Source organism: Echiichthys vipera (genome assembly GCF_963691815.1).
Source record: "Echiichthys vipera genome assembly, chromosome: X".
NCBI classification, from domain to species: domain Eukaryota; kingdom Metazoa; phylum Chordata; class Actinopteri; order Perciformes; family Trachinidae; genus Echiichthys; species Echiichthys vipera.
The window spans coordinates 34,684,315-34,697,428 of NC_139825.1; the positions used below are offsets into that span (position 1 = coordinate 34,684,315).

Genomic DNA, 13,114 nt, shown 5'->3' on the forward strand with positions numbered 1-13,114 from the left:
TGTTATTTTATTGTATTATCTGATGGTACATGGCATTTACAAAAATACAGAATGAAAAACAATTGTTTTTGTCATCATCACAAAATTGCAGTCATTTATTTCAAGCACACTTTTAAAAACATTTAAAAGGACAGCCCATTTATACATAAATCATCTTGCTTAAGGCAGAAAAACCTGAGGTACCTTCCTAACAACAAAGTTGGTACCAACATAACAGTAATGGTATTACTCCATAAGGCACGAACTCTAATAAAGTAAACTTTTTACATGACATGACTGTATGAATATTAATGATGGATCGATTAATTGGTTGGCCGGTTAATGCCATTTTGACATGATAGACACTGGGAGATGCCTACGCTAACAAGGCCGATTAACAAAAAATGTTGGCAGGCAGCCTTCAGTGTGGTCGTCAGTCTGGCTGCTGAAGTTAATGTTCCCTGTTGTGTCAATGTGGCCATTCTACGGGCAGACATCAGTGTCACAGGTTTTCAACCAGCTAAACTAGCTTAGGGAGCTCAAAAAACTATTTTATGGATGTCCCCAGCCCCCACTCCAATTCCTGATGAATCAAACATTGATCAGATTTGTCATTTGGGATGATTGTTAGTCGGTAAGCAAGTATATTTAGAAAGTCTTTTAGGGGCCATCCACATAGTAGAATGTTTTGAAAAATATGCTTGCTGTGTTTTCAAAACCATAATGCAAGTTATGCACTAATGACTATGTAAACATTACTGTGTTAAGGTTTCAGCTGAGATGAGATTCCCGGTCTCTTTTCTTCTTTGGTTTTGATTTCACCACTGGAGTTACAATTGTTGGTGTCAGTGAAGGATTCAAAGCTGGATCTAATGCTGGGTTCAGGGACAGTAGGTCCAATATTGTACCACTCTCGGGACCTGTTGAAATATGACACCATGAAGGACATAGACAGAGGAGTGGAGTATACATATATTTACCATCTGAGCTAAAATGGTGTTTACCAGTGTTGTCCTCTTCACCGCTGGGTTCTGGGTCTTGACTGTGGAGAGAGACCCGGGCCAAGGTCGCCAGCTCAGTTATGAAGCTTTCTTCTGCCTCCTAATGGACACAATAACACAATGCTTGCTTAACGGCAGGATTGCAAATCAAGTTGTAAACCTGTTTTCATGCAGGGAAGCACAACAGACGTGAAACATACTAACCAGCAGCTGTGCTTTGATTCTTTCCATGTTCTGACCCTGGGCTACTTTCTTCCGTCTCAGCTCCTCATATATCCTTTCCCGATCCAAATCAAACTGCTCCAGTACCCTCCGTTTGTGGAGTTCAACCCTGACACACAAGAAAGCAAAGAAACAACCCAAATAGTTCATTTTTCATGTATTTAAGACTGATAAAGGTGTGTAGTACTATAGTGTGCGGCTCTTGCACCTCTGTTGAAATTCAGCAGAGGTGGGTTTCTTGCCCCAGTTCACCAACTCCCTCAGCAACGATCTGCTCAGCTGACTGCTGCTCTGTTGTTTCTCATTCACCTCTGAAGGAACAGTAAAATGATAAAAGATTTTGAAACTTGTACTTACTCATCTTACTCAAAACTCTACCGCTCTCTGCTTAAATCATTAATAGTAAAGAGTAAGATAACAAGATGAGTTCTAACAAATCTAAAAAAATCCTGGCAATCACTGTACTATTGCAAATATTTCCCCTATGACTTACTATAAAAATACTGTACATGTAGCATCCATTACATATATACATTTCTAGATAAGGAGTAAGGTTGCAGTCATAACGGCACCATAATCATGTGCATGTGTGTTGTGATTGTCATCTCACCCTGGATTTTGTTTGACTGTTCCTGCGGTAATACTTTGATGATGTCCTGTAGGTGGGAATAGTAGCTTTGGACAAGTGAAGCCAGAGAATCTTTGGTCACATACACGCTCTCTGAGGCAGCATCCGTCAGGTGGTGCTAATGAGAAAAAAAATATTACTCTAACCCCTCGTCTAAACTGCTATGGTCATGTCAGTGGCAAGCTCGCGTGTCAGCAGCGTTCAAGTTTGACTGAAGTGACGGTCTATGCCAGTTCTGTCTGGCCCAAGCAAAGCTGCAAGGGATCAGCCAAACCTGTGCAGTTGTCAATTTTTCTTTGACACTAAACAATGTTTACCGCTCAATCCTATAGACCCTGATAATTTGAGAGAGAGAAAGGATAAATACAATTTTTCAAAACAGTTTACACTTTAAGATTATTAAGATTAAGGATTACACAGTGCTCTATCAATGAAAGATAAAACATAATCAGAAACAATAAACAAAAACAAGCTCAGATAATAAGAAAATAAAGAAAGTAAGATAAAAGCTTAATAATTAAAATGAAGAAATAATGGTAAAAGCCTAAAATAAGTAATAAACTGTAGTAATATAGTAAATTAATAGTGTTTTATTATCGCGTTCACGTACGTATAATTTAAATAATAGCCTTTCAGCGTAAATAAAATCTTCAGGTAGCCTCTACACCCGTGAGCTGCAGCCGAGAAGCGTATCTGGCACGTTTGTGATCCACACGGGGGTTTTGCATGCAAACATACCTAAAGCAACATGCCAAAAACAGTTACTAATTCATAACCCAACCCCGACCTTCAATCCTTCATCCTGTTTCTGAGAGGTCTGCGACTCATTGAGTGGGGTTTCCATCATCTGTTGGATAGCGTGGCTGAGGGCGTTGCCTAGCACCAGCTGTGCGTGGCTCTGAAGAAGCTCCATCCCTGTTTCCAATTCGGACAGGAACTCCTGCTGGAAGCTGTGGCCCACCAGCTGACTCTCTGGACCCAGATGCCTCTCTGCAAGGCTGGCACTGCTGTTCTGTGATTAGTACGGGACAACAGCAGTGTTCAATCTGCTGTGAACTTTTTCTATATGATAAGTGAACACAAGGAGTCATACTGTATTTAGCAGCGGTTTGAAACTTCTTTTTCCCACCTTGAGAGCTGAATTGATACAGGATTGGCTTTTACTAGGATCTTCCATTAGCACAGCTCTAAAATCGGTCTGAGAGAGTGCCTTCAGCTTGGATAGCCTCATCTCCTTCAGCATGTGCAGACAGAAGTGCCTGACCACAAAGTACCTCTGCACCACCACCAACAGGTGCTCATGTTTCTTCTCTATCAAACTCCCCACGTGGCTGAGAAGAAGATCATATTGCATTATTTCTGAATTGATTAAACACAGCGGAGGCCATAAACGGATACATCCACATAAAAGAAAAGTTGTGTTAATGCAGATTTTGTTTTTTACATCAGGTAATCTTTTAATGACCATGAATATTTAGTTTTTTGACAGAGGTCTCAGAATATCACCTGTTTAATGTGAAGCTCTGTCTGACTGCCATGGCTCGGAGGATCGTCGTCTGTTGTTCACTCAGGTGTTGGAGGCAGGCCTGCACCAGAGCCATCTCCTCACTGCACGCCTACAGAAAAAGGGGGTTGAATTAGAAATATGGGAAAACCTTTAGTAAAATTAAACTCTTGCAATGATCTCATGGACTTTAAGAAACATAGTTTATAAATGAGGATGCTTGTACTCATTGATGAAAGAATCAAGATGATAAAGAAGCTGTATGTCTACCTGTCCATCTTTATCAAGCTGTGCCCTCATGTCTTCCAGTTGCAGCTTGGTAGTGCACTCTGCCTGCTGCAGCTGTGCAGTCAGCTCCTGCTCCAGATCCAACCACAGCTTGTCACAGCACTCAGCAGACACCTTTGACTGGGCGCGGACAGAGGTGAGAAAGACTTCCTTGGCTTGCTCGCCAAGTCTCTTTGACCAGGAGGCACGGAGTTTCTGAAGATACAAAAAAATATGGAAATACACAATGGTGCAAATAGAAAATGCAATATTAAATCTTTTACCTTCCAATGATCACAGAGGACTTCTGCAATCCTTTTGTCCTGCTGCTGCTCCAAGTCAGACATCTGCTGCCTGTGTTTCATCAGCAGCTCCTGGTACACCTGAAGGAAAAGCTACGGTTCAGATTAAGACACCAGTGTAATTGGTTCCATTTAGTCTGATAAATGAATCCCAGATATGCATTTTGAGGAAAGGGAGGCAAAACGTTTTGACCTTGATAAGCTGCTGTAGGTCACTGTGAGGCTGTCTCAGTTCCAGGGCGCGGCTCTTCTCTTTGGTCTGGCTCCTCAAAAGCTTCTTCCTCTTTGACTCCATTCGGCTGCACTTGTCGTTCACCAGCTCCTTTGTCTTCATTGCACACTCTGGAACATGATCAGTCAATGAGTCTGTTAATGTTCTCATTTGTCCAGGTCATTGTTATCCCCAAAGCAATTTCAGTCAGAAGCAACTGACCAGGTTGGGACCAGTCCAGGCCTGGTCAGTTGCGTACATGAACTGAGGAAGCCTCTTGGATGAGAGGTGAAACATCTTCCTAGACAAATAACCAAGTCCAGTTGCTTTTGACTGAAATTGCTTTGGGGATGATCAGTCAACATTTGGATGAGATGGACAAGATGAGCATTTTTTAAGCTGGATGACTTTAGTAGGAATGTTCACTAATAGGGATTGTCCTCGTAATAAATAAGTACTATGTAAGTGACAGTATACTCTGAAATAATTATAAACCAACTCTGTGAATAATAAATTGTATATACTGTTACATCAATATGTCATTTTAATGTATTCTGGAGTTATTTTGCAACCTTCTTCTAGATCTACTTCAGTCTATAACCGCCGAAATTCTGCAGTGTATATCAGCCACTTGCTGTGATCAGCCTTAAACATGTGGGCAGAGACAGCAAAAAACAATTGACAATTAACACTGATATATATATATATATATATATATATATATATCAGTCACCACTTACTCAATAGTAAGAGGTCTTGTGGCTGTATTGCTCTATGGCCTAATAGAATAATAATGGGGCAACTGACAGCGAGAAAACCCTCTATGATGTTCTGTGATGGATTTTTTTTTTTCTAGAAGGTTGTTGAACTCAATAGAAAGTAGAGTCAGACAGATATATAGATAATCACAGATATATTGGTATCGGTGTGTATGTTTTCGATATTAAACCTTTTTACAGAATATATAATGCAGAAAATGATGCTTGGGGGGATTTAAAATGTTTCATATAGTAAGTTTGCATTTAATTTTTTATTTATTCTTTATTTAAATTCTTTAGCAATTGATTGACACTAAACATACAGTATGATTTACCTATTTATTGTGTGATTTATTGTTTAATTTCCATTGTTAATTTCTAGAATTGTCTGACAATTTAATACATTGTTTGTATAATGTTATTTTAAAATATTCTTTAATAAAGTTATTTGTTTAGAATGTCACTGTGGTGCACAAGCTCTAAAATCCAGTGCACTAGGGTGCAGTGGGTGCAGTCTATGATGCAAAAGATATTCTGTGGTGTCCTGAAAGAACCTGACCTTATTTAAGGAGCTAAAGAGGATTCCCAGAAAGTGGTCTATTTTGAGAGAGTACGTCATTTAAGTATGAAAAGTAGGCTAGATATTGTCAATTGCTACCTGCCTCCAGAAACTAGTGGTGTATAATGTGAGAAAAGTACACACACATTTGGTCAGTATTTAGATAACTGTGTTACTAAACATTTATTTTTTATTTTCCACTTTTGCAAAGACCTTGCAAAATGCTTACTATGAAATGCCTTTTGTCTATTGTCTTTTGACATGATAGTATGTTGCAGTGAATTTCCTTCCATTTTCACTTTACGCATCTTACCCTCAGTGCACTGTTGAAGGCCTTCGGTCAGAGTTGACTGAACCTCTGAAAGTATCTTTTCCATGTGGCTAAAGGTCAAAACGTCATCACTCGTCAGCTGCTCCAGTGTTGTTGCGATCAATCCCTGCCTCAGGGACACTTCCCGTTTTAGCAAAGCAGGTTGAGACTGAAGAAGTCCTGTAAGCTCCTCCCACCACAACAACTTCTGCTGGATCCTCTAAGAGAAGTTTAAAAATACTTTTTTCTTTAAAATATCCACTTCCGTACAACAGGAAGCAAAATGAATGATGTGCTAACCAATAACTAGTGTATTGTGACTATCAAAACCCAAATTAGTCACTGAGAGGGGAACACAGGGTTCTGTCCGACGCGCTTTATCCAAAGAGGAAACGTGAAGCCATCACTGCAGTTTGTGGGTGTTTTTTGTACATACCGTTTAATGATAAACTTGCAGCAATTGACTATATGATTGTAAGAAGTTTTAGCGGTCAACAGAAATATAAGCACCCTGCCTCTCCACTCTCTGCATCAAGCAAACAATTTCCCAGTGAGACACAGGTGGCATTCATCAAGCAATCAGTCAGCTCCAATGACACACACACACACACACACACACACACACACACACACACACACACACACACACACACACACACACACACACACACACACACACACACACACACACACACACACACACACACACACACACACACACACACACACACACACACACACACACACACACACACACACACACACACACACACACACACACACACACACACACACACACACACACACACACACACACACACACACACACACACACACACACACACACACACACACACACACACACACCCTTGACTCCACCCCCACATAGACACACCTCCAGAAACACATTACCTCCTACTGACAAGCAACACATCCATGCCGCTACATTCCGGCCCCTAATTATTATAACATAATAATAATTACTGAACAATAACAGCAGCATGGAATAACTTAATGCAAAATACATGCAAAAAGATTAACAATTAAATTTCTTTCTCTCCCTTTTTTTTTTTACAAACATGAGAATAATCCATTTTCAATGTCCTTGAAGAGCGGGTCCGAATCTTTCAGTGTCTCTAGGCCAGAGGTTCCAGAACTTACGGAGCATAGATAGAATGTTACCCGTGCCACAAGTCTGATGGTTGGTAGTCAGAGCCTCTAGGTCATCAGGTTCTATGGATGCTTTTGTTATTGGTCTGCTATTGAGAATAGTGTGGAGACCGTCATCATCCAGAGTTTGTTCTCTTAAAGTAGAGTTGAGGACTTTCCTGATGAATCTTTCCCAGGCTCCCCCATGATGGGAACCACTTGGAGGATTGAACTTCCACTTTATCCCTTTCTGTAGGAGTTCAACATGGATCTGAGACTGGTTCCACTGTTCCAAAGATCTTTTCAACTCTCGTTCAGCGCCGGCAAAGTTGGGTCCGTTGTCCGAGCAGAGTTCTTTGACTTGGCCTCTTCTTGCTGTAAAGCGACGTAAGGTGTTGATGAAGGAATCTGTCTCCAATGATGCAGCTACTTCGATATGCACAGCTCTTAGAGCTAAGCAGGTGAATATTACTCCATATCTTTTCACCTTAGATCTTCCACGTTTCACCTCAAATGGACCAAAGCAATCAACTCCAACTGAGGTGAATGGTGGTTCATCTGGAGAAATCCTGTTGAGTGGCAAGTCTGCCATCTGTTGGCTGGCTGGCACTGCCAGGACTCGTCTGCAAACAACACATTTGGCCAAGATCTTTCGTATAGCCATGCTGGCCCCAGTAATCCAGTACTTCTGGCGTAGCTTTGCCAACATGTGGGTTCTTCCACCATTGCCGACTTCTTTGTGTACCTGTCTCAGAATGAGGTCAGAGATTTGTAGATCTTTGGTCAATATGATTGGATGCTTTGACTCTTCAGGCATTGCTGACCTACTGAGCCTTCCACCGACTCAAGATGCCATTATCAAGCTTTGGCTTTAGTTTGTATATATGGCATATGGTATTCATGGCTCGTTTCACATTCTGATTCTTTAGGAGGCTGGAAAACTCCTCTTGGAATCTTTTCCTTTGGCATGATCGAATTATTTCCAGCTCTGCCTCTCTTACTTTCTCCACAGTGAGAGAAACATCGAACAGATCTTTGACATTCTGCAGCTTGGTTTTCAGAACATCCTTCTGCCCTCTCTCATCTCTCCTTGAGTGTGATAGCAGCTCTTTGACCTCCTTCCTCTTCTTCCAGAGGCTTAAGAGTCTATTTTTGAATCTAAATACCAAACCCATGACTCTTTTCAGACGGTTCCAGGATGAGGTACGGTCAATCAATTGAGATACTGATTCAACTTCTTCGGCTGAAACAGCATTAGTCAAAATGCTCATTCTAAACTCAGGATCATCTTGCTCTGATAATTCTTCTGAACTGTCTGGGTTTGTAGGCCATTGCTCCTCTGATAGCAGTAATTGTGGGCCACACATCCATTCTTCATCATTGAGGAATGATCTTACTCCTAGTCCCCTGGCAGCAATATCTGCTGGATTGGACAAGGTGTTCACATCTCCACTGAGCTGCATAAGATGCTTTAAGGATCTCCACGACCCTGTTGGCCACAAATGTTTTAAATCTGGAGGTTTCATTTTTGACATACTTGAGCACCGAGGTGCTGTTGGTCCAAAAGACGGAGTCAAGCAATGTCATCTGTAGCTCCTTTCCCCACAACCTGTCCATACGTGCTGCTACTACTGCTGCCGTTAGCTCCAGTCTGGGAATGGTGATTGGTTTTAAGGGAGCCACCCTGGCTTTTCCCATGACAAAGGTGCTACACAGCTTTCCATCAGTGTTGCGCAGTAGTAGGTAGGTAGCTGTTCCATAACCCATCTCACTTGCGTCTGAAAAATTATGTAATTGGGCAGAAGCTACAGTGCCAAAGTGCATAGGCTTTAAACATCTGCTGATCTTGAAATCTTGGAGTAGGTGGAGCTCCTGTATCCAATTTTTCCACTACAGTGCAATGGTCGTGGGTATGACGTCATCCCACCCAAGACCTTTCTGACAGAGATCCTGCAAAATTAGTTTGGCTTTTAACACCACTGGCACAAGCACTCCAAGTGGATCGTAAATGGAACTAACCACAGACAAGATGCCTCTACGGGTCAAAGGTCGCTCTTGGATTGAAATCTTGAACTTCAATGCAACTGTACACACCATTGCACACCGAGTACTCTCCCAACAGGGAGTGTGTCATGATCCAGATCCATCTCTTTCACATCCACTGCCCTCTCCTCTTCAGGAATTGCAGCCAACCCATTTCGACTGTTGCTTATCCACTTCTTTAGCTGAAAACCACCTCTGGTCCAAATGGCTCGAAGGTCATGGTGGGCTACAGCCTCAGCCTCAGAGGGCACTGAAACAAGACAATCATCCACGTAGAAGCTGTGCATAATGGTATCCAACACCTGCTGACTGAAGGAGTTGCTGTTATCCTCCGTACACCTTCGCAGAGCAACGTTTGCACAACTCTGTGATGACGTTGCCCCGAATAGATGTACACACATCCTGTACTCCAAAGTTTGAGAGAGATCCCCACTGGGCCACTAGAGAAACCTTAGCAGGTTACAGTCTTCAGCTGGTACACATACTTGGTGATACATGGCCTCGATATCTGCCATCAAAACAATGGGTTCTTTCCTGAATATGGTTATGACCCCGATTAATGAGCTGGTAAGATTGGGTCCTTGCAACAGCTGTGTTCAATGACATCCCTTGGAATGATGCAGCACAATCAAACACCACTCTGATATTTTCTTTTGTGGATGGTATACACCATCATTTTTAAATTCATAATTAAAAATGATTCATTCATAATTTTCAGCATAACCGCAAGAAATGATGTTGTGCATAAAGGTGGTGTAATCTGCATGAAACAAGGCATCTTTCTGGAACCTTCTTTTCAGACTCAAGGTGCATTTCTCTGCTAGCTTGCGATTATCAGGCATACACACATTTCTATTTTTTAGAGGCAAACCAATGGTATAGTGACCATCCACCATCTGAACAGTGCCTTTCACCATTTCCATAAACTGGCAATCTTCTCTTGATAAACCCGATTGCTCTTCATGGCTGCATTCAGGGAAGTCTAGTTGAAACTGCTGCTTCCACAGTTCATCCAATCTCACAACAGCGATGAGGTTAACAGTGATGCTGGGAGGCTCCAAGTCTGCTTCACCAGACATTGGCCCGTTAACAGTCCATCCCAACAACGTCTGGACAGCATATGACCCTCCTTCACTTGGATCACCTTTATTGGTTCCAGGACTCTTGGTGCATTCAAGCCGATCAAAAGCTCAATTTCTGCATCAATTTTAGGTAGGTGTACCCCTCACAAATATGGCCATCTCACCAGATCCTGCACCCATGCTATATTGCTTCTGCACACAGGCATTCTTTTTGGTGTAAAGACATCTGGCAAGTCACAGTAAAGGTCGCTTTCCAAGCCAGCTACCTCCAGATCTGATACAATGCAACTTCCCACAAGCTTTTCTTGGCCCATAGTGCGTAGGAGAATTTTAGTTCCTCTTCCTGAAACCTTCAGTTTATTCATAAGACCTGTCACTGGAGCTGATATGCCTTGGTCCAAGAAGGCATATGTTTCCACAATTTTGTGACCCTTTTTAGACTTGACCTTGACTGGCACGATGGAGAGCTTACAGTCATGTTCACCGGCCCCAGTGAGACCACTACTTTGCACCGCCACCAGAGAGCGGCCTACTGCTGTGTTTGAATCTGCCACACCTACTTGATTTTTATCATGGCCCTTGTTCTTTGAGTGAATATGAAGCATGCTAGGGTGTCTAGCTCCACATGTTTTACATGACAGTCGCCTCCTGCAGTCCTTACTCATGTGCCCTATGCACAGACAACCGAAGCAGACTAAATGCTCTTTCAGAAAAGTGATCTTTTCTTTATGCGCCCTCTTTCCCAATAGAGAACACAACTCCAGTGCGTGTTCACCCTTGCAGTATAAGCAGGTCTTTTTGTCCAATGGGGCTCCTTCCTTTTGCACATGGGCCTTTCCATCAGTTGATGTTACCGTAGTTGCAAAACTACTTCCTTGGTATCGTGTGCGACGCTGATGGCTACCTTTGCTGCCATCTTTAATTTGTATAGTCTTTTGTGTGTCCTGTATATTGCCAAATACAGGGTCTGCAATGATTTTTACCTGACGCTCAATGAAACTCACAATGTCAGGGAAAGTAGATCTTCGATGGTGGGTCTCTTGAATACCATAAGCTACTGACCTCCATTTATCTTTCAGCTTGTAGGGCAACTTCTTGATCACTGTCAGCATGTTTGCAGGCATGTTAAGTTCAGACATATACTGTATGTCATTCATAGCATTACAACATCCTCTTAGGAAGAGACCATAAGCTCGGAGAGATTTAGCATCTTCTGCTTTAACCACAGGCCATGAGAGTGCTCTGTCCAAATAAGCTGAAGCAATCCTTTGTTCATTTCCAAAGTGCTCTTCCAACAAAGCCTTTACCCTTTCGATAACCTCTGTCTGCAGGCATTTGTTGACAGCTTCGCACAAGCTCTTGTGGTTCTCCTCTTGTATACTGTGCGAGAAAGTGCAGACAGTCTCCAGCATCACCTGTCCTCTCTTCTACATTGCGTAAGAAGGCTCTTATAAAGGCGTGATATTGAGGAGGATCTCCATCAAACACCTGAATCTCTCTTTTTGGCAAATGAGATATATTATGTTGTTGCGCCAGCAGAGCAGAAATTTCAGTTTGTCTCGCCATTAAGGATAGCAAGTTGTTCAGCGTCAAGAGCCCCTCTGGCCATGTAGGATTCCATGCCATCCCATTTTTTACATCTGCTGCCTCTCACACTGCTTCCTGAAACTTTTAGGACCTCCATCCTTGCCTGGGCAGATGCTATCTCCACTTCAAGTTCAAATCTCTCTTTTCTTTTCTTTATTTCCTCTTCTTGCTGGTCCAGCTCTTGTTTTTGTTGGAGTAACTTCTGACGAGTGAGAAGAGCAGCCATTTCAGCCTCTGCTTTGACACGAGAAGAGGAAATAGAGGAGCTTGAAGTTCTTGCAGTCCCACTTTTTGATCCATATTTTCTGCTTCCAAAATTTGAAATACTGTCATTTGGCTGAATGTCATCCTGATCCATGTCATGACCTTTTCCAGGCATCTCCTCCAGTCCCATGTCTGGGGACATTTTACTGCTCAGATGTGGCTCATGCAGTGGTAAGATTGAAGGGTTTTCACGTTCTTTATTATTTGGTTGTCTCACCACATTGTCATTTGTTGCATGTCTTGAGGCTGGTCTTGTCATTTCAGAGAGCCAGGATTTCACATCCTCAACAAATCCTTTGTTGTATTTATTGATGCTTGCAAACCAGACTGTTTGTTTTTCCTTTTCAATGTCAGGTATTATTTCCATCAGTGATGCATGCAGGGAAGTTGCCTCCCCGTGCAATTGCGTCAAGATGTCCAGTTGACTTTGCACCTGTGAAACATTGCCATCATTCTCCATAAGCTCCTTTAAAGCATTGATGACACCTTTTATTTTCTTCACTCTTGCTTGTCGTCTCAATTTTACACACCAAACCCTTTTCAGTGAGAATGATTTTCCTTTTGACAATTTCATTGTTATCAGTTTCATTTGCATTTGAGCCAATCTTCAACCCATTCACATGTGAACCAGCCTTTGATCCACTCATATTGACATCCAGCATAAAACATTCAAAGGGCTTGCATCACAATCCACCTCCAACTTGATTCCATCACAAATCTGACTCCATTCATGAACAATCCAATATTGACTTGAAGTCCACAGTCCACACTAATTTCAGCTTGAGCATCACCAGTCAATGCATGAAACATCCACATCCAACTTCACTCCTTTAATGTACACAAAAAAGCGATCCACTTTTCCAAAGGGTAATTCAATCCTTGAGCAATACGGCAAGATTGACATCAAACAGCAGCCACAGCATCCGTGTGCATCCAATATGCAGTAGCAACCAGCATCAACTGCATCCAGGCAAGGCATAAACTTTGCAGTATTGATAAGCTGAGTTCAACATACCGTGGCTTGCGCTGCGCTTCCGTCAGTTCATCCAAATTTACTCACGGTCACAGTCAAATGTGGCTGAGTGGTCCATTGTTTTAAGTACATCAATCCAGCGGAGCATCAACCGATGTCGGACATGTAGCCGGAATTCTGTTGACTTTGTATCGTGACTATCAAAACCCAAATTAGTCACTGAGAGGGGAACACAGGGTTCTGTGCGACGTGCTTTATCCAAAGAAACGTGAAAC

General features: G+C 42.2%; 1 protein-coding gene across 2 annotated transcripts in view; it reads right to left on the reverse strand.

Annotated features, from left to right (window-relative positions):
- Nucleotides 1-13,114, reverse strand: part of evc (EvC ciliary complex subunit 1) — a 19,606-nt gene continuing 6,492 nt past the window's right edge. For both annotated transcript variants that reach the window (XM_083939303.1, XM_083939302.1), the window contains exons 9-20: nucleotides 5,745-5,961; nucleotides 4,097-4,245; nucleotides 3,886-3,984; nucleotides 3,605-3,817; nucleotides 3,337-3,446; nucleotides 2,960-3,161; nucleotides 2,618-2,842; nucleotides 1,813-1,948; nucleotides 1,411-1,513; nucleotides 1,185-1,311; nucleotides 984-1,080; nucleotides 1-899 (exon numbers count right to left, since the gene is read on the reverse strand). In XM_083939303.1, the coding sequence (XP_083795429.1) occupies nucleotides 751-899; nucleotides 984-1,080; nucleotides 1,185-1,311; nucleotides 1,411-1,513; nucleotides 1,813-1,948; nucleotides 2,618-2,842; nucleotides 2,960-3,161; nucleotides 3,337-3,446; nucleotides 3,605-3,817; nucleotides 3,886-3,984; nucleotides 4,097-4,245; nucleotides 5,745-5,961 (1,827 nt within the window). In that variant the 3' untranslated portion in view covers nucleotides 1-750. The remainder of the gene's footprint in view (nucleotides 900-983; nucleotides 1,081-1,184; nucleotides 1,312-1,410; nucleotides 1,514-1,812; nucleotides 1,949-2,617; nucleotides 2,843-2,959; nucleotides 3,162-3,336; nucleotides 3,447-3,604; nucleotides 3,818-3,885; nucleotides 3,985-4,096; nucleotides 4,246-5,744; nucleotides 5,962-13,114) is intronic.